Genomic DNA, 24,382 nt, shown 5'->3' with positions numbered 1-24,382 from the left:
CTTTCTTACTGACGTAGTGCGTTACTGACTCACTTCTCGGGCACTCCTACCGCCTCACCTCCATCATGACGACTTCCTATCTGGGTGAGAAATATTTAAGGCCCCACCCTAACAATCTCATCACCTTACATCAGCACCCTGGGTTTAATGACCTTTGATCGGTTAGAGTTGTGTTGATTAATTTGTCATTTCTGTTTTGTGAATACTGAAGTTCACTCACTTCTTTATGATTGATTCATGTTTGTTTTTAAATATGTAGCATACTAATAATGCAGTGAAGGTGCAGTGGTACTGCCGTTAATAACACAGCCTGGACAAACAACTGATGTGAGAATATTGCATTTAATGTTTCATTGCATACAGTACCCACAAACAGATCTGTGAGATGCCACTGCCTCTACTGCTCTGGTCGTAAGTGATGATACAATGGAAGAAAAAAAAATCGTAGGCCTACTGGAGTGCAATACATTTTTCTACATTCAAACACCACTGCCGTTTTCATTGACTATCACCAGTTTTGAAACCTTCCCTAGGCTACTTTAACATGGAACAAAAACATTGGATTAAAACTCATCTTTAATTTTAAAATGTGGCTGGTCCTCGGGTTTGAAGTCCTCCTTTGGACTTCCGTCCTCATTAAGAATGCGCAAGGCAGTGTAGCCTACAATGGGATACTTGGTCTTGTACGTGCCCTCAAATATACTGTCCAGTCCCTTTAACTCGTCGGCGGTGAGGCCCGTCTGTTAGAAACAAAAAATACAAATTCAGAATGTTAAAATTGAAACTTAAGACCGAAAGACCCGTTAACAGCTATCCACATAGACGGCTACCCTTTCATGACCTTTCAACTCACGGTGTCAGAGGTCAGGTCGGCGGGTTGCAGCGACATTTTGGCCACTGCTCTAGTAGAGTCTTTTCCAACCAAAGCGTTATATGGCGCGCCTTTGCCGTAGAACTCTAAAGGTTTAACAGAAGTATTTTACTTTTTTTTTTTTTTTTACTATTTATTTATTACTATATATTATTCATTATACACAGCAATGATGCACATGGGTCTGCGTGGAAAATATAAACAATTTGCATTTGTCTAAAGCATGATGGCACAAATAGCCAGTGTTTCCCCACAGGGCCCGTCCCACCTGTGCAGTGATAAGTTATCTTTTGTTCTCGAGGTGGAGAATCCGTCACTCTCTTGTTTACCTTTTCCCTTGGTAACATCAAACACCGCTCCCTTGATTGCCATGTAAATAGGTCGCCCATCCTGAACATTTCGCAGAAAGGTAAAGAATGACTCGTTAAAATGAAATAAATCGTCATGTCGATCGAACCGCTGCTTTCAGGGTGATAATCTGGAGGATACCTCACTCCCATCGTGTCTTCTTAGATCTTCGTCGGTGAACAATCGCACTGGTTTAGAGTCTTTCTTGTACTTCAGTTGAATATCCTCCGCCACACTCGATGAGATTAATATGAAGAGCACGCACAGTTCCACAGCTCCCATGGTGAACCTGTCTGAAGTCACAACACCTGAGATAAGGAATCTTCCCCCAACAGTTCTAGCAAGAAACGCCGCCTTGCGCCCGATTTTAGCGTTCTAACAAAAAGTCTGTATTGAGCAGCCTTTATTTTACCTAATAGCCTATAAACAAGCGTGCCAATCACCCATATCTTAGAAAATATAGGTTAATACTTTTCTCAAGTTCCAAGACAGTTTTGGGAACCATTCAGTTGTTTCATTTTGACGGTCATGTGGGAGGAGTGTTCCAAAGAATCATATGGTGCGCATCAAAGCCGGTCTATGCTGCGCAACTGTTACTCAGTGGGTTTCCCCATTGAAAAACTTGCAGAGCAAGTTTTAGACTATGTGCGCTGCTGTACATAGCCTACAGTGCCAGCGAACATAACCACGTACCTGCGAGACGAGGGTGGTACCTCTGGGAAATGACAGAAACCTAGAATTGAAAATGACTTAAATGAATAAACTGTAGCCTAATAAGTTAGTAAAGGAAAGTGGCCAGCTGTTAAAAATAATATTTTCAACTTATCGGAATGCTAAGAAAGGAGACGTCCCGGTCTTATCAAGAGGTAGGCTGGTGTGGACCTACAATGGCTACAATGATCTGATTGTCTTTTAGTTTTCTTTTCAGTGCTATTGCAAATTGAACTTTCATAGTTGGGCATTGATTTCACAGATGATCGATTTCATGTATAGAGCTTTAGATCGGGAACAAAGGCCCCGCAGATAAGGGTCGCTCATTCTCAAGCACTCGTGTCATCATGTGACTTTACTGCTGACAGGAACATTGAACCATGAAAAGTTATTTATGTTTAGTATGAAATAGAACAGACAGGATAATCCCGTTGTTATATTGGAATATACAAAAGAACAATCGTTGTAGTGCAAATCCAATTAAAACATTTACTAACAATTAATCATTCTTGACCATGCTTGAGACGTCTGGAATGTCTCCTTAAAAAGAAAATTATGTTTCATGTTAGTTTTACACTAACATCAAACAAATGTATCTGACTGGACTGGACCAGGACAATTTTAACAGTACTATTTCACATACACTTGTTCAATACAGTTTAATGATGATGTAGACGATTCTCCAAGCCTAGACGACCATAATGATGGTGGGGATCAGGATACGGTGGAGGACTCCAACGGGAGCGCGCTGCCAGGTCCTAATATGCGTTTACAAAATTATCCTCAGAAATACTAACGTGCATTAACCTGTATTCTGTTCGTTAACGTCAACGTAGTTTTCATTTTGATCACAGATGACGACACAACAGATGGCAGCTCGACAATGGCGTTCAGTAAAGCCTGCCTAAAAAACGTATTTTCGGTCGTCCTGATCCTCATCTACCTGATGCTGACCACAGTGGCCGTGTTCCTGGCCTACCAGACCATCACTGACTTCATGAAGAAGCTCAGCCAGCCTGTCATGTCCGTCACTTACAAAGAGGTCGACTCGTTTGCCCCTCCAGGTTTGTATAGGCTGTGAGAACAAGAAGAAAACTGTCTACAGCCTAAAGGGGTTATTTTCTCTCTGGTTTGTGCCTGGTTAATACCACTGATGCCTGGTAAATACAGACATTCATTGGCACTAACTACTGAAATGCATTATTGACTTTGATTCGCTGCTGTAGGCTACTTTCTATGTGCATTATTTGCATGTATGTGGATAAATTTATTTGCATGTATTTGCATGTATGTGGATAAAAGCGAAATGAATAAAAAAGTTAATGTTTACTTGGTGGTTTGGAGCAGGGATTGCTCTGTACCCAGGCAGAGCCCAACTCCTGAGCTGTAAACACCACCACCATGATCACATCCCCCCTCTGGTGGCACCAGGGAAGCCCCAGGAAGGAGACTGTGTCATGCAGGATGTCACATACACTGGCCCTTACACCAACCACACCAAGGTGAGACCACGCTACATGCACAAACACCTTCCATTTACAATGTGTTCTTTTCGCAGACTCTTTTAGCCTAAGCAACGTACAGGGGGTGATTCGAACATGCGACCTCTCGATCTGCAGTGAAGCACTTCATCACTAAGCTCTAAACCCATCCCCATATTTTCATGTACATTGAACAGAACAGATGTATGTGAGTTTAGCAGATGCTTTTCAGCAAAGCAACTTACAAACTTATAAAAAAAATGCATCACATGGTCACTGATGACCTCCTGACCTGGTTTGTTGAAGCAAGCTTTGGTGGTCCGCGGGCCCTCGGATGTACTCAACAGAGAACTGATCTTCCTGCAGTTCAGTCTGAATGAAACCGAAGAGGATTTTAGTGCCATCAGCTACATGCTGTTTGCTACATATAGTGACCTGTCCAGAAGGTAAGCAAAAAGGAAATCATAGTTTTAATTTGTTGTTTTATAATTTGTACAGGACCTATATACACACACACATGTATTACAAACATACAATACATGGAATATTTATAGTTTCAAATGAGTACTGCAGATGGTCCCAGTTCCCCAGACTCCTCTGGTCTATAGTGTAGATAAGTCAGAGTTCATGGAGGACTGTGAGCGGACCTACTCCATGTGGACCTTCTCTGGGGGCTTCAGGACGTGGGTCAAGATGTCTCTGGTGAAAACCTCTGGGAAAAGAAATGAGACGATGGAATTTCGCCAAGAGGTAAAATCTCTGATAGGTCACAGCCTCTGTGTTCTGTGACCCCTGAGTTGTTCCACTGAGCTATAACCATTCCATCAGTCACAGCTATGTAATAGGGTAACAACAGTGTTATGATGTAGTAGTCATGTGTCCTCTGTGTTTCACCAGTCCAGTGTGGTGAAGTTCAATGACAAAAGACCTGAGTCAGAGAAAATCAATCAGCTGTTCTTTGTTGTGTTTGAATGGCGGGATCCATTCATACAGGAAGTCCGAGATGTAAGTGTTCAAAGGCATTTTGCTTAATTAACATTTGTACACACTGCCAGAAAGTGTGACACTAAATGCCCTCCCCCTCTCTGTCCTGCAGATAGTGACAGCTAACCCTTGGAACACCATTGCCATTCTGTGTGGAGTGTTCATGGCCCTGTTTAAGGCAACAAACTTTGCAAAACTCAGTATCCAGTGGATCATCAAGATTCGAAAGAGGCATCGGAGGAATAAAAACAGAGAGCTAAACCCGATCAGCTGAGATGCAGGCTAGCAAAGCATCTAGCCTAGATGCTATATAGGAAATTATATAAATTGCACAGGAAATGGGTTATATATACATATTTTATGATTATGTGTCAACATTTTATACTTTGAGATTCAAAGTCATCACATTGGCCAGTCAGCTTCATAGATTATGTCCATGTTACGTGCTCAAACAACATTTTGAAACACGTACTCATAACATATTTCATATATTCAACCTAGGCTCATGCTGCTTTTGAAATACTTGAGCAGTTTAAAATGTATAGTATACTGGCAATTTTTCCAGCAAGTTGAATTTTGCCATTCCATTTCAATGATATTCATAGCAATGTTGATCATACTAATGTTCTATTTGATATATTTATGTGCAATCCATGTTTCTGAAGTTTGTAGGCAGGTGAAATATGCCTACCCTGTTGCTGAACACTAACTTAAACGTGGAATGATAGTACACATGTAAAGTTGGACATTCCTTCTAGGGGAACCACTTTTGAAAAGGGAAACTTCTTATTTAGTGTAACTGAACGGTATGATGAGTTAAAAAGGGAACTTTCCACTCATGGATATTGTTACATCTATATGACCTACTTTTTGTAAAAAAAAAAAAAGAAAAGAAAAATGGAACTACTTTACTTCTGACTGGAAATCACTTGAAATTCAATAAACGTATCTATAAAGTTACCGACTGTAACGAGTCTTGCAAAGTCCTTACCAGAACGCTAATGTTCGTGAACACACCTAGTCACACTCAAGTTCCATGCTGCCGGAGGGGGAGTGGCTGAGTTACCACAGCTGTGGACGGGAAGTAGGCTACTGCTTGAAGCGCTAGTTGGGATGTTATGACGGTAGATATTTTACATCAAAATAATAAGCATAACGCAATAAATTAACAATTTCAGTTTTTTTTATGTAGCGGTATATGTAGCTAGAATTATTGATTTACTTAGTCAGACCCTGCTGTGTTTGGTTAGCAGGATAACAAACTTAAAACCAGCTAGCCCAGTACAGTAGTAATACTAATCTACCTAGCTAGCTAGCTAGCCCTGGCCTAAGCATCTCATGCACACGTTATTAGCGAGCTAGATTACTACTGTTAGCTAGCAAACGGACTTTCTCTCCCATGTCGTGCAAACCTGAGAACTTTGTATCTGTTGTTGTCAAATAATGCGCGTTATATTATTTAGCTAACTGCTATCTGTGCCTGGTTAAATGGTTTTGCTTTGGTTAGCTCTATATTCCATGATTTCAGCGTAGCTACATGGCATGTTGCTAACTAGTGATAGCTAGTGCTAGTTCTCTACTTCGAGCCTACTATCCATTATGTAAACAAAGGCAGCGCGCTATCTCTACTAGCATAGACTACCTGCCCATCGCAATGGAGGAAGTTATTGTTACAGTGTGTGTGCCAGTACAAACCCTCTTGTGCATTGTTATTGTATCTTGACAGTAATAAGCGCAGCTTGGGTACATGCACAGCTAGCCAGTAACTTGTAAGGGTAAACACAGGCATCAGTTAAGTAGTAGTCGTCATGATTGTGTTTGTGGGTAATCATTGTTTATATAATGGAACCCATCTTGTTTTTTGACGCAAAGCTCCGTTCACAAGATAGTAGGCCTGGTCATCAGGCGGTTCGGTCAACAACACGTCTTATGTCCACGGGTCTCCATGTCCGCCCTCCGTTTATTGGGTTTAGAAGAAGCACTTCTTCAGTAGATGGGCAAGCTGCCTACTCTCAGCGTTTTACTCGGTGTGAATGGATTATCCTCCTATTATAGCGTTGATAAAAGTATAACTTGACCTATGGTTGCTAGTGAGAGAGGGACTTTGTATGGTCCAATCAACACCATAATGAAGGCTACGTAGGGATGATATTACCCTGTATCTGAGGCGGGCATGCAGAGCCTGGCATTCATCAGCATATAGGCTGTGGTGTTTAAATAAAGTTGTGTATGTTGTTGAAGTAAAGCTGTTTCAACATAGATTTCCACTCTGTTGCAAACATGTCAAAGGTGGCCTTTCTGGCCAACTTGTACTTTCAACACAGTCAAGATGAAGCGCAGGATTGTGAAGCATTCAGATTGCCAAACGGTGACAGTATGCCCAGAGTGTTGGCCCGCCGTGCCCGGTGAAGGCTGAGCATGTGTGGGCCCTCCCAGGACCCTGGGCCCGGGAGCTGCTGGGTCAGCACACTGGAGCTGGAACGTGGACCGGGCCAGGCTCAGAACTGGCATCCAGGCCTGTTCGGGGTTGGCACTGACTCGAGCCTGTTGTTGAAGAGCCAGGTGGTCTGGAGGGGAAGGGGGTGGGGGGAAGGGTAGTGAAACCCTCTGCTCTCCTCCTGGGTAGGGAAGCAGGGTTCGCTCCAGTCCCACTCACTCATAGTTGTGGCTGTAGGGACACACAGTGGGGACATGTCCCTACCAATGTCAAGGCACCATTTCAAATGTCCCGATTGATAACTACCAGCCGTGCAGGGGTGGTGTTAGCCAATAGAACGAGGAAAAACCCTTGTCCCCACCAATGTTCAAACCAGTGCCCTTGCACACACAGCCTCAGATGCTAACATGATAACAGGCAGCAGGCCTGCATACCTGGACAGATTTAGTGCGTTAACATAGTCAATACCACAGGCGGCTGAGGCTGAAGCTTGCTATTTATAAGCAGCGTTACTAAATCCTCCAGTGTAGCACTCTCTGGGTCTGTGGAACTGGACTCACTGATCATATCATCCCTGTGTATAGCTCTGCGGCAGAGCATGCCACCGCAGATAGAGTAGTTGCGGGTTCAAATCCCCCGCCGTATGTTGCTTTGGATAAGGGCAAAATTAAGACATTATTTTTCATAATTGTTTTACAGTAATGGCCTAACACACCAACGTCCAACATGGGGAGAGAGAGGAAATGCATCCTTTGCCAAACTGTTTACAGCTCCAAACAGGTAACGTGCTTCCTGGATCCACCCTGACTTCCTGTGTTTAGGATCTGCTCCTTGGGACCTTCCTATGGGGATGAAGCCCTACACGACCAGTGCTGTGTCGCTGCGTATGGAGGGGGAGGGGATTATTCTACCTGGACAGTGCTTTGTAAAGGCATTTACTGTATATGGGCAGAGAGTAGCTGGCATGAGACTGGCACCATTGTGATTTGATTTGCTTTGTGGGTCTCCTGTGTGGGCAGGAAATGGATGAACACATGAGGAGCATGCTGCATCATCGTGAGCTGGAGAACCTGAAAGGCCGGTGAGTTCTCTTTGTTTTCTACTTGGTGCACTGATTATTATTGCATATTCACACAAGAGATGAACACATTCATTTGACGAGCTTTGGTCCGAAAATGTCCTTGTAAAGAAAGGACTACAGTAGGCTTCAGTGTCATTGGGATGTTGAGTTGTCAGAACTTAACTACAGTGCGTCCAGTTCTCTTGATCTTCAGGCTATGAACACGTGGGTGCATGCGCACGCGTGACCCACTATCGCATCTCATAAAGAAGAGAGGCAGCTGTCTCGGCTGAGGGGCATAGAGAGTATATGTGTATGTATATATAGAGAGAGACACACACAATCTCCTTGGAACAACAGGCAGGGGTCAGCTGACGGAGGCTAGCTCGCCACTTCTGTGACCTGTAGATTAGTGAAATATGTGACCGAGTTGTGAGAGACGGAGGAGCTGACAAGGGCAGCTGAGAACTGGGCGGTCGCTTCTCCTGGCTCAGTTCACCACTGTTGGGTGAGGGTTTGGGTAAAATAAAAATACAATAAAAATGAAATATGAATCACTGGTTCCGATAACTAACCGTCTTATCAACTGCTCAGCCTCTGGGTGTTTCTCGTAATTTTACAGTTCATTGTGAAAATAGCTGTCAAACGTTTTGATCAGAGAATGGGTCAGTGTGTGTACGGTAACCTTTATGTGCGGGCCTCTTATGAAACGAAATTCCAGTTAAGAATACGCCACAACCTCACCAACTGACGACCTGGTGGGGCTGGGAGGACGTGGCAGGCTGCCATGACACACTTCTACAAGTTTGAACGGCCGCCAGTGAAGTCCCTGTCTCTGGGTCACCGCGTGGCATAGTTGGGAGAGGCTGGCGTTTGGTGCATGTGCAGCTGCACGGGGCTCGGGTTTCAGGGGCCTCGGGATTGGTCAATGAGGCCGCCAGCTCCACAGTTGGTGCACTGAGGAGGCTGCTGGTCAGAGGAAGGGGGCGGGGTTACAGCCCAGGGGGCGGGGCCATATATAGGGGGCGCTGGCCGTGCGCGGGTTCAGAGCACAGCAGACAGCATCATGAGAACGTGCTAGGCTGAGGCTGCCTGAGAGCGGGCCTGTCACCCCTGCACGCGCCCCAGCGCTGTGCTCCACAGCGGGCCCAACTGGGATCAACACAGCCACACTAGCATGCTACCAGGCCTGCCTGCTGCCCCTACTCGGAACCCCCGACCCCTCAGAAACCAGCCAGATCAGGAAGACCCCTTTTTACTGTTTTTGAACTGAAGAAAATACTTAAGTTAGTTTACCTCCTGATCTGAGAAGAGAAATTGGGAGATTGTCGTTTTTTTTTTTTACCAAGGAGTGTTGAGTATTCTCCTCTCCCTTTGGATAGAACCAAGTACCGTGCGGTAGAGCCTTTCTTTGTTGAAGGCTTTGCATGAAACCAGACTGGACCAGAACCATGCCTGAGGGAGTCATCGAGCGCCCGCTGTCCCCCTCCCTCCCCAGGGACTGCGGTCACGAGTGCCGCGCGTGCGGTGTGACCGTGCTGAGCCTGACGGACTACGCGAGCCACATCTCAAGCCCCGGACACAAGCAGCGCGTGGAGGCCCACGACCGCAGACACGCGGGGAAGGACCAGGAGGAGGAATACTTTGACCAGGAGCTGGTGAAGCTGATAATGAGGAGGAGGGAACTGAACAGGTAAAACTCTGCCATCCAGTTTTACCGCTCAAATGATTAATCTCCAGTGTCAAGTTGAGGCTAAAATATATAATTAGTAAAATGGTGTCAGCTTTTCTAGTGTCCCTGTAGAGACAGTTAAAAATACTGTATTTAATCCAGTCCAAAAATGTGTCCATTTAGCATAAGTGACGTACGGGGGGGGACATTGAACCGGGACAATACCACTAAGCTGTACCCATCCCTCAGATAATACACTGTAAACACTGCAGTGGTATGAGTGTTGTTGATGCTAGTGTGTTGGATGCTAGTGTTGTTTATGCTAGTGTTGTTTATGGTAGTGTTGGTGCTAGGCTGTCTCTATGGACCATGTATAGTCACACTCATGGTTGAACTCATTTAGCCAAATGCTGCTACTGTGTACTGGGCGCAGGTCAGACTCAGGTTTCAGGCACACCGCCTAAAAAAAGAACGACTGCACTCTTTCACTCACACTCAAGCTCTGGAGCATTCCACACCATGCCACTTCTACCCCTCCCCTCAGCTTATCACCAAGCCTCTGGCTGACATTTTGGGTTATAGAAAGTGACAGACCAACCGACTGTTGTTGCCGTGGGAAACCCTATAGGGGTGGAAGGCAGAGCAATCGCTATGCGTTTTGATTGTCACCAGCAGAAGTGGCTTTGCAGCTGTCAGCAAAGTCACATGCCAGACCTCGGAGGTCAAAGGTCGCTGCTCCAGATCTCAGTGCTGCCAACTGTATGAGGGACGTGCCAGGGATAGAGTGTCACACTAACTGTTGCCCCTACCCTACAGTATTAATGACCACTGCGCCTTCTCAAGTCTACATACATTATCAACCTTAGAGAATGAATACTAGGTTTTTTCGAATTGGTCTTCATTGTGTGTATGTGTGCGTGTGTGCGTACGTGTTTTTTATTTGAATTTGTTGTTTTTTTAATACCTTTTTTTCACCATCTTTCAGACTAGAGGAACTTGCCTCCAAACGAGCCAAAGAATTTGCTGCCTCTAAGCTGGCCATCGAAGAGGCGAAGAGGAAGAAGGAGGAAGAGGAGGAGGAGAGGAGGAGGAAGATGCAGCAGCTGCAGCAGAGGTGGGATCAAACCAAGCAGTACGTCCGTCAAAAGGGGGGCTGGCCGCAGAAGAACTGCCCAGGAACAGCCGTCCAGGCCTGGGGTGGGGCTGGCTGGGAGGGGAGCAGCACCGTGGCTGGCCGGGCGTGGGGCTCCCAGGAGGACCCAAGAACCTGGCACCAGCAGAGCAGACAGGGCAAGAGTGCCACGTGGCATGCCCAAGAGCTGTCCGACTACCAGACCTGGGATGGTGGGGAGAGGAGTAGTGGAAGCTTGCACAGTCGTCCTGGCTGGAGTGGCAGTAGGAGGTTGGGTCGTGAGAATCTGTCTGGGCAGCAGTGCCACCCGTCGACCATGGAGCCGGACCACACGATGGACTTCACCAGCGACCAGCCGTCTCCATGGAACTCTTACCAGAACTTTGAGGTTCAGAACCAGGCGAGGATGGAGGATTTGGAGTGGCGTCAAGGCAGGCCTCAGAGCCGCGAGGGTCCAGGCCTGGAGCGCAAGAACTTCGGCAGCAACCCCAAACTGGACAAGACCTGCCGCTGGAGTCCGTATCCAACTCTCAAAATCCGGGAGCCGTCGCCTCATGGGGACGCCCACCCCAGCCCCTCGGAGAAGCTCCCCAGGGGGGCCGCTGCCCCATGCGAGGACGGGGACCCAGCGACGGACGCCCACGCCGCCTCCAGGCTGTCGCGGTGGGACCAGAAGACCAGGCAGAGGCCTGAGGGCAGCCAGAGAAGTAGCAGCAACAGCAGTGCCCAGAGGGATAGCAGCACCTCCTCCACCACTCGCTCTTCCCTGTCCTCCAGACCCAAGCCAGCCAAGCCGGGAGCTCAGCGCCCTGAGAAGAAGCAGGCCTCAGCATCCAGTTCCAACTCCTCCAGCAGGAGCTCCAGCCAGAACCCTACTCACCGCCAGCCCTCGGCCCCTTGTGGCCCCCAGCCCTCGGCCCCCAGTGGCCCCCAGCCCTCGGCCCTGGGTGAGAAGGAGGAGCGGGAGCTGGCGGAGATGCTGAGGAGGGCCAAGGAGACGCTGCTGGACCGGCCCTCTGGCCGAGGGGCGTGGACCAAGCGTCACAACGAGGAGAAACGGGAGGAGACACAAGCGAGGGGGGCCGGAGCACGGAAGAAGAGCACCGGCCATCGTCAGGATGGGGCCAACCCACCAGCAAGGCCTTCCCCGGTCACACCTGCCCCAATCACAGCTGCACCAATCACAGCTGCCCCAATCACACCTGCCCCAATCACACCTGCCCCAATCACACCTGCCGCAGTCAGACCTGCCCCAATCACACCTGCCCCGGTCACACCTGCCCCAATCACAGCTGCACCAATCACAGCTGCCCCAATCACACTTGCCCCAATCACACCTGCCGCAGTCAGACCTGCCCCGGTCATACCTGCCCCAGTCACACCTGCCCCAGTCACACCTGCCCCGGTCTCACCTGCCCCAGTCAAATGTTCCCTCAGAGGAGGAGATAAGAAGTATCCAAAGTTTTGGAGACCTGTGGTCAACAGCCAGTCAGTCCAGTCAGTTCAGGTCAGCACCTCCAGCATGGAGGCCCCAGGCAGGGAGGAGGAGGAGTACAGGGAGCGAGGGGAGGAGGAAGGAGGCCTGGCTGCTGTGAGGGAGGCTGTAGACACAGGGCCGGGCTCAGACAGCGACGTCTGTAAGAGCAGGGAAGCCCAGACCACCTCCTCCGCTCCCAGCCTCAAAGCGGGCATTCCCCCGAGTCTGAAGAGAGACCTGACCAAGCACATCAGCACCAAGCCCAAGGGCGGGGCGTGCGAGCCCAACCTGAACATCGCCCGCCGGATCCGCAGCGTGAGCGGCGCCCGGAAGGCGGAGGCGGAGAAGGACTCGGGCCTGAAGCCCACAGTCAGGCAGCTCATTAGCTCCTCCGGCTCCCGCAGGAACGTCAACTGGGAGCAGGTCTACCTGGAGGTCTGCAGGAAGAAGCAGCAGCAGGGCAAAGGCCAGCCCAGGTGAGCCTCAGCTAGTGGAGCAGTGATCTTGACTGGGTTACCCCATAGAGCTAACCCTAACCCACTGGGATTACCCCATAGAGCTAACCCTAACCCACTGGGATTACCCCATAGAGCTAACCCTAACCCACTGGGATTATCCCATAGAGCTAACCCTAACCCACTGGGATTACCCCATAGAGCTAACCCTAACCCACTGGGATTACCCCATAGAGCTAACCCTAACCCACTGGGATTACCCCATAGAGCTAACCCTAACCCACTGGGATTATCCCATAGAGCTAACCCTAACCCACTGGTATACCCCATATATTTGACCCTAATCCTGATGTGATTACCCTATATACCCTAATCCTGATGTTATTATCCAATATACCGTAACCCTGAGATCATTATCCAATATACCCTAACCCTGATATCATTACCCGATATAGCTATCTTTAATCCTGACCCTAACCCAGGTTCTCAGTGAAGTGGAATTATTGCTTTCCATACCAGAATACCTGTGGACACGATATGAATATATTAGGATAATCAATATAGCTCAGTTGTCATAGTAATAGTTAACATAACATTTGAGGTTTTATTCATTCAGCAGATACGTTTATCCAAAGTGACATATACATATTGCTTATTGAAAGTACAGCAGAAGATCACGGATCTGAAGGGCGTAGTTTAACAGGATTTCAGTGGATAGAACCAAGAAGCCTGACAGCAACATCAATCTCACCTGCAACAGTAGATACATCTGACGATAGGACAGTGCGGCAAGTAAAGCAACAACATCGTCACAGTTAACTTCTGTACTAACGTCTGTACTACCTCTTCCTGTGTTCTGCCAGGTTCGGGATCGAGATGGTGTCATGTGACCAGGAGGGTATGAGCCAGGAGGAGGAGGACATTCCTCTGACGGAGGGTTTCCAATGGGAGTCTCTGCTAATAGGCCATGCCAACATGGCGCCCACCCGCCAACGCAGCCTATCAGAGAGCAGCGTGGCCCCGGAGAGCTCCCTCTTCCCCGGTCTGGAGGAGAGGGCAGCCAAGAAGAGTCAGCTCCGGCCTGGCCGACGCAGCTCCCCCACCACCATCTCCACCCTGACCCCCACCCCCTTCACAGCCCTGGCTCCCACCCTGACCTCCACACCTGCAGATTGGGAAGTGAAAGTCAAGCAGCAGCCGGAGGAGGAGGAGGAGACAGACTTGCAGAATGAGGCCAGACCGCAAACAGACCTCCAGGAGCCAGTAGGGGTCCCTCGGGCCCCCGACTCCATGGTGGGGTACAGCAGCTTGGGTACCGAGCCCAGTGAGGCCCCCGGCTCCGGGAAGAAACGCAGGGCGGCCGGGGTGAGTGACCTTGCCTGATCCACATGGGAGACAAAGATCATGTTATTAATGTGCGGGTTATTCCTCAAACCTCTGTCTTTTTCACTTTCTTTTTTAGGACATGCCATCCCCTGAGATTCCAAGCCTGGAACGAAAGAACAAGAGGAGGAAAACAAAGTCGAAGAAAGGTGAGTTCCCTTCCCTCCATCTCCTTCCCCTGACCCTTCAGGATAAATGTAGTTTCTCATTTAAAAATACTAGTGCAGTACCCATTCGAGGGACCCATTGCTCAGCAATCATCAGCGAGCTTCGTCTATAATGGTACATATTCCAGACTGTGAGTGGTTACTGGTTCTTCCAGTTAAACAGATTGTGCTTTCTCTTGTGAAATACAAACGTCATAAAATACATGCATTAAATGCTACTTTATTCTCTAAGTCTAACTTTGTTTGCACTGTTGAGGAAGTATGAAAATCAAGAATTTCATTGCTCATAACTGTTATGTGCATATGACAATTAACTTTAACCTGGACTTGGAAAATATGCATTAAAGTTATAAATCACGTAAAAAAACATGTATTCATTATGATTTTATCTCCCACCCCCTCTCATCCTTATCCCTAACGTATAATATATACATAGACTGGGATGGTTATATAACCTTGAACTTTGGATGTGTGGATGTGGTGTGTTGCAGAGCGCCTGCAGGTGGACCAGCTGCTGGTGGTGTCACTGCGTGAGGAGCAGCTCAGCCGGGACCTCCAGGCTGTGGACGACAGCCTGCTGCAGGCCCGCGCTGCCCTGCAGCAAGCCTACCTGGAGGTCCAGAGCCTCATGGTGCTCAAACAGAAGGTAGGCGGCTTCCTTCACACAGACAGGGCTTACCCCAGTAGACAGACAGACAGGCAGATAGGGCTCACCCCGGTAGACAAACAGACAGGCAGACAGGTCTATTCCCGGCAGACAGGGGCCCGGCTACAGAATTGTCCAACCCCCTCTGTTCTGTCTCGTGATTCGAGCTTTTTTTGGTGCTTCCGCAGGTAACCATGGAGATGAGTACCCTGAGAAGCAAGCGTATTGAGCTGCTTCAGGGGATGCAAGGTGAGGACCACACCTCTATGATTGGCCATTACCACTACCCATCACCTCTAACATCACCATACCCTCATCATCATCATCACCATACCCTCTAACCCATCACCTCTAACCATCACCTAATCTCTAACCATCACCTCTAACGTCACCCCTCTCCTTACCTCTCACCTTACCTCCATTTACCTTACCTCTTAACTCATCCCTCCCCTCTCCTGTCACCACCGAGGGGATGAGCTCATTGTGAGCACTCAGAGAACTTCATCCCTTAACCTCCTTCAGATACTGTTCGCACTATCTGATAATTAATTATTTGCTGTATTTTCTACATGCACTATTTGTGCGTCTTTTTAGATAAAAATGTCTTCTAAATGGCTAAAACGTCTGTGCAACTGTAAAAAACATCTCTTCCCAGGCGAGTTTGACAGCTCGTCACCTGAGCTGCTGGGGAAGGCCCTGGATGAGGAGATGGCCTTAGCTCCAGCAGATCCACAGATTCCTGCACTGCTCTCCCCCATGACCGACGCTGCTGTCCCCCTTCCCAGCCCTCAGCCTCCACAGGCCCGCCCCTCCTCCGCCCCCAACCTGCCCGTGGTGGTGAAACAGGAGTCCCCCTCCCCTCACATGGGGGCTACACAGCTGGACCCTGAGGAGAGCACAGTCCCGCATGGGGCCCACAGTACCACCCCAGAACCCACCACCTCTCCCCCAGGTACACACACACACATCAGAAATCACCCTCATTTCCTCTCCCATAAGTAAACGCACACACAGTCATTCACTCCCACTTCATATTTGTTTGGTGTGGACTGTTCAGACGGTATAGAAATATGTTCAATCTGTCTGGTCCTGCTTCTCTAGGTCCTCGTCTCTCCTCCCAGTCGTCCCAGTCTTCTGTCAGGAGACTCAGTGGGGGATCGTGGGATGGCAGAGCGAGCCTGCCGGGTATGAAGGTCCAGTCAGTAGAGAGGGCCGTGCAGACCTCCAGGCCCCTCCCCTCCCCAGAGACCAAGCCCTTCCCCGGCCCCCCCCTGCCCTGCCGGAGGGGCTCCCAGCCCGGGGCCCCGGAGCCCGCTGGCCCTCCCCCCCCAGAGGCGAAGACGGGGAAGCGTGTGAGGAAGCTGAAGAAGAAGAGGGTTCTGAGGCAGGCGCAGGGGCCGGAGCAGGGCCAGAACAGCGACACGGAGCTGGAGGCGGAGTCGTCCTCCCGGCCCCACAGGAGACTCCGCCAACGCAGGAGGCCTGGCGGCGCCCAGGTCAGCACCTCCACGTCCACCACCATGGAGGGGGCAGAGGACGCCTCCGGGCCCCAGTCACCAGCCCCCAAACTTGGGAAGGGGGACTCAGACTCCTCCCTGGAGATGGTGGAAATCCCCCAAGCTCCCCTGGAGGTGGTGACCCTCGACACGTCTGACCCAGAGGACAGCGGCATGGACGTTACCCCGGCCTCTCCCCAGCCTCAAACCCCGGCCTCTCCCCAGCCTCACATCCTGGTCTCTCCCCAGCCTCAAACCCCGGCTTCTCCCAAGCCTCAAGCCCCAGCCTTGGCCCCGGCCCCGGCCCCCAGCATGCTGAAGTCGGAGCCCGAGAAACTGGCCTGCAATGAGGTGTCGTCCACCAGTGAGATGGAGGTGTCATCTATCAGGTGAGAAGGATGAAGGCATGTTGGTGACCTGTGACCTCTAGGGCTAAATCTGTGACCTGTGACCTCTGTGCCCAGGAGCAGACAGAAGGCTGAAGGAGGGTGTGTTTGGCTATAGGAGGGTGTGTTTGGCTATAGGAGGGTGTGTTTGGCTATAGGAGGGTGTGTTTGGCTATAGGAGGGGGGGGTTTGGCTATAGGAGGGGGCTTTGGCTATAGGAGGGTGTGTTTGGCTATAGGAGGGTGTGTTTGGCTATAGGAGGGTGTGTTTGGCTATAGGAGGGTGTGTTTGGCTATAGGAGGGTGTGTTTGGCTATAGGAGGGTGTGTTTGGCTATAGGAGGGTGTGTTTGGCTATAGGAGGGTGTGTTTGGCTATAGGAGGGTGTGTTTGGCTATAGGAGGGTGTGTTTGGCTATAGGAGGGTGTGTTTGGCTATAGGAGGGGGGGGTTTGGCTATAGGAGGGGGCTTTGGCTATAGGAGGGGGCTTTGGCTATAGGAGGGTGTGTTTGGCTATAGGAGGGTGTGTTTGGCTATAGGAGGGTGTGTTTGGCTATAGGAGGGTGTGTTTGGCTATAGGAGGGTGTGTTTGGCTATAGGAGGGTGTGTTTGGCTATAGGAGGGTGTGTTTGGCTATAGGAGGGTGTGTTTGGCTATAGGAGGGGGGGTTTGGCTATAGGAGGGGGGGTTTGGCTATAGGAGGGGGGGTTTGGCTATAGGAGGGTGTGTTTGGCTATAGGAGGGTGTGTTTGGCTATAGGAGGGTGTGTTTGGCTATAGGAGGGTGTGTTTGGCTATAGGAGGGTGTGTTTGGCTATAGGAGGGGGGGTTTGGCTATAAGAGGTGGGTTTTGGCCATAGGAGCGTGTGTTTGGCTGAAGGAGGGTGTTGCAGATTAGATGGCAGGAAAATGAAGAGAGAGTCCATCAGAGACTTTGACAGCTGGCGTTCTGACAAACACCTCTTCCTGTTGGGGAGAAGAGAGACTGGGGGGGGGGGGGCTTTCATGTGGGCTCCAGTTACATCCTGTCACACATCAGCCAGCCCCTGACCCTCGCAGGAGCAGGAAGGCTGACACTCCTCACACGTGTCTCCTCTTCTCTTCCTCAGTGAACTCAAGGTGCTCCTGCCCTTCCTGAAGATGCCCAAGACGTCCTCGGGTAGGTCACATGGTCGCCAGCGCGCTCCTCCTCCCAGGATTCCAGAGGCTGGGAAGTTAGGGAGTGGCTCTGTTTTCTAGGAAACACTCGGAATTGAACATGTTAATGGGTTATAATGCTTTAGAAAGTATGTGGATATATAGTATGTTTAATGTTTAGTCATTTAGTCATTTAGCAGACGCTCTGACTAAACATATGTATAGTATGTAGCAGATTGTTGGCAAAGTGTGTTTCAAGTCATGGAGATCTTTAGATATTTAGACCCTATCTAGGTCTACTGCATGTCTGTGAGATATAGGGGGATGGTCAGAAATCAGTCTATCAGGTTCATTTATAAGGCACAAAGTTAATCAATAAATAGCACCCCCCCCCCCAAAAAAAAATCATAACACTGGTAATAAAAGAATGGCACACTGTAAACAGGAAGTACTATACACCTGACACGACTGTTTTAATGCAGCTATATTGACAGGCTGAAGAGAGGAGCTGGCCAGCCTCAGTCATGTGGGTCTATCCATCTCCTCAGACTGTGTTTGGGTCTCACACACACACACACACACACCAAATTAGACCTCCGACACGATCTCCAGCCCAGAATAGTCAAGGCCCCAAATGACCTTCTTAGGGCAAGGTATTCCAAGATGTGCTAGTGACCGGGCTGGTGTGTGGACTTCTGGTTAACCCTGGGATGGAAGGACAGTTTGGAGTGTATGTGTCGAGGCAGCCTGTGGATCTCTGACGAGACAGAAGCGAGATGTTTACCTCAGGACCACGCAGGAGTTCCCTCCAGGAGCACCATCCTAGTCCACCAAGCTGCTGCATCGTGGGCATTCTGCTTATCCTTTTTTCTTTCCCTCTCCTCTCCGTGTGCGTGTAGCGGAGGTGTCGTCAGACGCGGGCGAGGAGGAGGTACCCTCTGAGGGGGTGTTTGAGGGTCACCATGAGGCTGTGAATGCCCTCCAGATCCATGACGGGCTGCTGTACACCTGCTCTGGAGACCGCACTGTCCGCGCCTTCAACCTGGTGGTGAGGCTCCATACACACACCTACACACACACACACACACACATGGCTACACACATACACTCACCCCTGCACACCATCGAGCACAGCCGAGTACACCCAGTCAAACACACCCCAACATACAAGCAAAGTGGACTGAGACACACGTAATCCTGCCAACTATGACCTGCAAATTCAGTCTCTGAACATTGAACGAGCTGCCTGCTTGCTGTGCTCAGAGCCGTAAGTGCGTGGCTGTGTTGGAGGGCCACAGCTCCAAGGTGAACTGTCTGCTGGTGTCGTCTGGACCGGGCCTGCCTCACCGCCTCTACTCTGGCTCCAGCGACCAGACCATCCGCTGCTACAGCCTCAAGGTTACCCCTCTCTTTCTCATCCTCCTCTCTCTCCTATCTTCCTCTCTTTCGTCTCCTTCTCTCACTGACTCCTGGTCATGACCTCTGCCCCCCTGTGTTCCCCAGACGAGGGAGTGCGTGGAGCAGTTCTCTCTGGCAGACCGCGTCCTGTGCCTGATCAGCAAGTGGAAGATTCTGTATGCCGGCCTGGCCAACGGCTGTGTGGTCTCCTTCAGCCTGAAGGTGAGGACCTCTCTTGCCTCTGGGCCTCGGCCTCTTTAGTTACTTAGTTTCCTATTATTTAGAAATGTACATAATATGTAAATAATGCTCTAAAAATAGGATTTTCAGAATAGAATACTATTTAAATGTTATGAGACTCTCAGTAAGCGCGCTCCTGCGGCCTGCAGACCAACAGGCAGCTGGACGTGTTTGAGTGCCACGGGCCCCGGGCGGTGAGTTGCCTAGCGACCGCCCAGGAGGGTGCGCGGCGCATCCTATTGGTGGGCTCGTACGACAGCACCATCAGCGTGAGAGACGCCAAGAGCGGACTGATGCTGCGCAGCCTGGAGGGACACTCCAAGACCGTGCTCTGCATGAAGGTAGAGGGGGTGTGTGTGTGTGTGTGTGGGGGGGGGGGGGGGGGGGGACCAAGACCTTGCGCTGAATGAGTGTGTGTGTGGATGACAAAAACGGAGGTGACCTGACATTCATGTGAACCCCCCCCCCCCCCCCAGGTGGCGAATGACTTGGTCTTCAGCGGCTCCAGTGACCAGACCGTCCATGCCCACAACATCCATGTAAGTCTATCAAGTCTATATCTCTCTGTTTCAGTCCTGTATCAGTGCTGTATATAGTCCTGTATCAGTCCTGTGTCAGTGCTATATAGTCCTGTATCAGTCCTGTGTCAGTGCTATATAGTCCTGTATCAGTCCTGTGTCAGTGCTATATAGTCCTGTATCAGTCCTGTGTCAGTGCTATATAGTCCTGTGTCAGTGCTATATAGTCCTGTATCAGTCCTGTGTCAGTGCTATATAGTCCTGTATCAGTCCTCTGTCAGTGCTATATAGTCCTGTATCAGTCCTGTGTCAGTGCTATATAGTCCTGTATCAGTCCTGTGTCAGTGCTATATAGTCCTGTATCAGTCCTGTGTCAGTGCTATATATAGTCCTGTATCAGTCCTGTGTCAGTGCTATATATAGTCCTGTATCAGTCCTGTGTCAGTGCTGTATATAGTCCTGTATCAGTCCTGTGTCAGTGCTATATAGTCCTGTATCAGTGCTATATAGTCCTGTATCAGTCCTGTGTCAGTGCTATATAGTCCTGTATCAGTCCTGTGTCAGTGCTATATAGTTCTGTATCAGTCCTGTATCAGTGCTATATAGTCCTGTGTCAGTGCTATATAGTCCTGTATCAGTCCTGTGTCAGTGCTATATAGTCCTGTATCAGTCCTGTGTCAGTGCTATATAGTCCTGTATCAGTCCTGTGTCAGTGCTATATAGTCCTGTATCAGTCCTGTGTCAGTGCTATATAGTTCTGTATCAGTCCTGTGTCAGTGCTAACTGTGTTTGGTGCTGCAGACCGGTCAGCTGGTGAGGATCTACAAGGGTCACAGCCATGCGGTCACCGTGGTGACGGTTCTGGGGAAGGTGATGGTCACCGCCTGCCTGGACAAGCTGGTCCACGTCTACGAGCTGCAGGTCTCTATCTACAGCGTCATGACATCACTGTTACTGTACTCTGCTGCTTCCCTCTGGTCTGGTCCTAGGATCAGTGGACTAAGAGACACATGGCTCATTACCCTCATGGCCTTTGGATAACTGAATGCATTATGGTGGATGGAAGATGAGTTCAATTTGGCCTTTAAGTGGATTTATGTCTACATTGTTGATATTCATGTCAAATTTCACGAGATTAAAGACAGTTTTGGTTCAAATAGTTTGATAGTGTTTTCAATTGTTTGCCTACTCATTAGTTACTGTTTGTTTTTAGTTAATTTAGGGTTATGTTGCTAAAGATGACTCGTTGGCACCCATGAAATCCGAACTTCCTTAATGTCAATGTGGTAGTGGCCAATGTGGTAGTGGTCAGGTGTGGTGTTGACCCTGTCCTGTCTCCCCATACAGTCCCATGAGCGGCTGCAGGTGTACGGAGGCCACAGTGACATGGTCATGTGTATGTCCATCCACAAGAGCATGGTGAGTCCAGGACCCTCTGACAGCACACAGGGGAGCCTGTCTGCTGGCTCACCCTGGAACACAGCAGCCTGCTCAACCCTGCTGTCCGTTCTGTTGCAGATCTACACAGGCTGTTACGACGGCAGCGTTCAAGCCACCAGACTGAACCTGATGCGGAACCATCGCTGCCTGGTGAGACCTCGGCCTGGGGGGGATGTGTGAGTGTGTGTGTGTGTGGGCAGATAAACCAGTGGGAAAGGGTTTGATGTGACCAGATGCGTCCAGTTAGATCAGGGATCACCCAAACTTTTGTCTGCGAGGGCCAGATCATTTTCCTTTCTTTAACGTGGGCCTGGGTCGGTGAGTAACAGAAAATGACTTGGGCCGGAGTAACTACCAGTATTATTGTGAAGATGTTGTTATGAATTTAAATGTATTTATTATTAGTTTATTACTATGTTATGCACCGTACATTCGTACATATCAGAGGATATATATAGCTTATTTAAAGAGCATTATTAATATTGTGAATAACGTTTGTCATATTCATTGCTATTGAAATAAAAACTTTTACTTTTAATCAGTGTAAAAAAATGTTTTCCAAGACTGGCATTGTTCAGAGGGCCGGTCCAAATGCGTTGGTGGGCTGTAGTTTGGGGACCCCTGAGCTAGATAGTTATCTCATGTAGCCCATAGAGACCAGGGGGATGTTGTGTGGGCAGATGACCCCTGACCCCGTGTGTCCTCCCCAGTGGCACGGCTGCTCCCTGGTATTCGGGGTGAAGCAGCATCTCCAGCAGCACCTCCTCAGCGACCACGCCCCCCCCTCCCTCCCCATGCTCAAGTGTCACTGGAGGAACTGTGACGAGTTCTTCTCCACACGCAACGCCTCCAAGCAGGTAGGAGCCTCCCTCTTTCCTCCCTCCCTCCCTCCCCCCCCGTCCTCCTGGCGGCGCCCGGTGCTGGTGTCTGTGTGTTCAGGTGTGGACCTCCAGACGGGTGACGTGTGCTTCTGCTTCCACAGAGCGTTCCCAAGCACATGCAGCACCACGTGGACGAGGCGCAGCTGGAGTCCTGAGGGCCTCCCCCCTCTCCTGTCCTCCCCTCTCTCTCTCTCTCTCTCTCTCTCCCCTCTCCTCTACTCCCCGCCTTCCCCATCTCTCCTTCCCTCTCTGCCCTCCCCTATCTCTCCTTCCCTCTCTCCCCTCCCTCATCTCTCCTTCCCTTCCTCCATCTCCTCCCCTTCTCCTCCCATATTGGGAGGATCCCCCCCCCCCCTCCAGGACTCACTCTCTTCTCCCTGAGGATCAGTGGAGTCCTGCTCTAATCACCAGTCCAAATGTGTTGCCAGTCCAGTGAGGGATGCTGTTTGTTTGTTTTCTACCTTTCACAAACACTTCTGTCTCTTTTGTATCCTGTGTCTCTAAACGTGCACAGTACTGTCCTCTCTGCCGCGCTTTGACCAAACACCAGGCAGAAACTATCAAAGAGAAACTTGGGTACAGGTATTAAGAGTGATTGTCATGTTTTCCTTTCAAACGGCCCAAAACGTACCAAATCCCGTTTTACATCCCGGTTGTGTCCTGTATGGCATGGGTTTAGAGAATCGTTTGTGTTTTGAGTACAACCGGGACGTGTTGTTTTGAGCGATACACTTTTAGCACATTTTTTGTTTAGTTTTTTTCTTGATCGTCATGTAGTCAGTCAGTGTGGTAAAATAAATGCATGAAACTTCTTGTAAGATTTCATTGCAGAATTTCAAGGCCATAATAAGTGCAATGGTGTGCTTTTTGTGTGAGTTTAGAAGAGTTGAATTGAAGTGGAAGAAAGTTTACCCATTTAATTTCTTTTTTTCCATGAAAACCTTAGACTAACTTCTGTTGGTAATTTTTTGATGGGTTTTAATATTTTGTTTTGGATGTTGCTCACCGAATATTAGGATTGTTATGAAATAATTTGGTGCAACATGGTAACTTGGTCTGTGGAGATTTAGGTTTGCCGTGAAAGTTAAGCGGAGGTTTTTGAGGCGGTTTCGAGGAGTAGTGGTGTGTGTTTCCGTGTGTGAACGTGTGTGTGTGAGAGAGATTTAGTCCTCATTGTAGAGATGATTACGAAGTAATCCCTTTCTGTTATTCCCATGAATTAGTGATCTTATATCTTGGGTATTGATTTTATATAGCTGTGATCCTGTTGAGCTCCTTGACTCTGGGATACTTTTTATGAGGAAGATGCGAGGAAGCTGGACTAAGTCAAGGCTTCTTTTTGAAGAGCAGGCTGGTCTGAGAGGAAGTTTGTGTAGAGGAGGTGTGTGAAGGAGATGCTGGAGGAACACAAGGCCCTGTGCCATACCTCACCCCTTACAACACATAGAACCGGAGCAAAGCTGACTTAATACGCCTTTTTTTTATCAACGTAAAACTGCTTTGAACAAAAGACAACACAACTAAACTCCTTTACATTCAGTTTTTATCAGTGTGATGGAGAAGCAGTTCTGAGACACGCTTGCTATGGTGGCGGTTTGCTTGGTCGGGTCGGACCGGCTTGGGTGGGTTGAGATCTCGGTCAACCTTCCAGCCCCCTGGCCTTCACAGGCGGGCTCCCCACTTGTCTCCTCGCTGTTTTAAGGCTGGGGAAAGCATGCAATTGACCTCTTACCTGTCATTCCTGAGTTTCTTTGACAAGTTTATTTCAAAAGTTGTTAACTTGTAACAGATGTTTTGTACCGAAATATGCAAGTAAGTGCAATAAAAATAAAAGTTCCGATAAAATATCGCAAAGAAAATATATTTTTGCCTTTCATTTACAATGTTGTTAATGTGCATGAAAACATTTTTGTTTAATGATCCATTATTAGTCACTTGGAGCACTAGTCAGTTCACAGGTATTCCTTGTTCCTGTCCCCTACATGAAGAGAAGTCAACCACACTACTCCCCTTCATCACCATTCAGTTACAGTCAAACCAGTAACTACACAATCAATTATTTGTT

The 24,382-nt window shown here is 49.1% G+C and overlaps 3 protein-coding genes across 5 annotated transcripts; 2 read left to right on the top strand and 1 right to left on the bottom strand.

Moving 5' to 3' along the window:
* Positions 1-323: 323 nt before the first annotated feature.
* nenf (neudesin neurotrophic factor) lies at positions 324-1,928 on the bottom strand. Of its 3 annotated transcripts, none has more exons than XM_084673198.1 (5): positions 1,913-1,928; positions 1,361-1,512; positions 1,201-1,261; positions 854-957; positions 324-740 (listed from the first exon to the last, which is right to left on the bottom strand). In XM_084673198.1, the coding sequence occupies exons 2-5, from the start codon at positions 1,499-1,501 to the stop codon at positions 564-566; spliced, it is 483 nt and encodes a 160-aa protein (XP_084529324.1). In that variant the 5' UTR covers positions 1,502-1,512; positions 1,913-1,928; the 3' UTR covers positions 324-563. The 3 variants fall into 3 exon arrangements, with proteins under 3 accessions (XP_084529324.1, XP_084529308.1, XP_084529316.1); XM_084673182.1 differs by lacking the exon at positions 1,913-1,928 and adding an exon at positions 1,691-1,742; XM_084673190.1 differs by lacking the exon at positions 1,913-1,928 and adding an exon at positions 1,632-1,737.
* pacc1 (proton activated chloride channel 1) lies at positions 1,885-5,355 on the top strand. Its single transcript, XM_084673172.1, has 8 exons — positions 1,885-2,085; positions 2,589-2,685; positions 2,785-2,994; positions 3,278-3,432; positions 3,718-3,857; positions 4,020-4,161; positions 4,309-4,416; positions 4,508-5,355. The coding sequence occupies exons 1-8, from the start codon at positions 2,050-2,052 to the stop codon at positions 4,667-4,669; spliced, it is 1,050 nt and encodes a 349-aa protein (XP_084529298.1). The 5' UTR covers positions 1,885-2,049; the 3' UTR covers positions 4,670-5,355.
* A 32-nt stretch (positions 5,356-5,387) lies between these two features.
* Positions 5,388-24,176, top strand: znf106a (zinc finger protein 106a). The gene is made up of 22 exons (XM_084673126.1): positions 5,388-5,519; positions 7,532-7,612; positions 7,852-7,913; positions 9,391-9,585; positions 10,550-12,649; positions 13,492-13,993; positions 14,091-14,160; positions 14,670-14,824; positions 15,013-15,073; positions 15,480-15,776; positions 15,926-16,709; positions 17,813-17,862; positions 18,740-18,888; positions 19,104-19,238; positions 19,344-19,460; positions 19,628-19,819; positions 19,955-20,017; positions 20,798-20,917; positions 21,344-21,415; positions 21,515-21,586; positions 22,147-22,293; positions 22,419-24,176. The coding sequence occupies exons 2-22, from the start codon at positions 7,559-7,561 to the stop codon at positions 22,470-22,472; spliced, it is 5,451 nt and encodes a 1,816-aa protein (XP_084529252.1). The 5' UTR covers positions 5,388-5,519; positions 7,532-7,558; the 3' UTR covers positions 22,473-24,176.
* The last annotated feature ends 206 nt before the right edge of the window (positions 24,177-24,382 follow it).

The sequence above is a fragment of the Hypomesus nipponensis genome, chromosome 3 (assembly GCF_054491055.1).
Source record: "Hypomesus nipponensis isolate SF chromosome 3, ASM5449105v1, whole genome shotgun sequence".
NCBI classification, from domain to species: Eukaryota; Metazoa; Chordata; class Actinopteri; order Osmeriformes; family Osmeridae; genus Hypomesus; species Hypomesus nipponensis.
The sequence above is the reverse complement of the archived record's forward strand: the minus strand, read 5'-3'. Positions and strand labels throughout refer to the sequence as shown.

Excerpts from the sequence above, each read along its gene's own strand:
- nenf (XM_084673182.1), bottom strand. The coding sequence starts at position 1,724 with ATGGTTCCCAAAACTGTCTTGGAACTTGAGAAAA. Across the intron at positions 1,262-1,360 it reads GAAGACACGATGGGAGTGAG|GATGGGCGACCTATTTACAT; the intron begins GTATCCTCCAGA and ends CGAAATGTTCAG. Across the intron at positions 741-853 it reads CCGACCTGACCTCTGACACC|ACGGGCCTCACCGCCGACGA; the intron begins GTGAGTTGAAAG and ends TGTTTCTAACAG.
- pacc1 (XM_084673172.1), top strand. The coding sequence starts at position 2,050 with ATGCTAAGAAAGGAGACGTCCCGGTCTTATCAAGAG. Across the intron at positions 4,162-4,308 it reads CGATGGAATTTCGCCAAGAG|TCCAGTGTGGTGAAGTTCAA; the intron begins GTAAAATCTCTG and ends GTGTTTCACCAG. Across the intron at positions 4,417-4,507 it reads TCATACAGGAAGTCCGAGAT|ATAGTGACAGCTAACCCTTG; the intron begins GTAAGTGTTCAA and ends TCTGTCCTGCAG.
- znf106a (XM_084673126.1), top strand. The coding sequence starts at position 7,559 with ATGGGGAGAGAGAGGAAATGCATCCTTTGCCAAACTGTTTACAGCTCC. Across the intron at positions 20,018-20,797 it reads TCCATGCCCACAACATCCAT|ACCGGTCAGCTGGTGAGGAT; the intron begins GTAAGTCTATCA and ends TTGGTGCTGCAG. Across the intron at positions 21,416-21,514 it reads TGTCCATCCACAAGAGCATG|ATCTACACAGGCTGTTACGA; the intron begins GTGAGTCCAGGA and ends GTTCTGTTGCAG.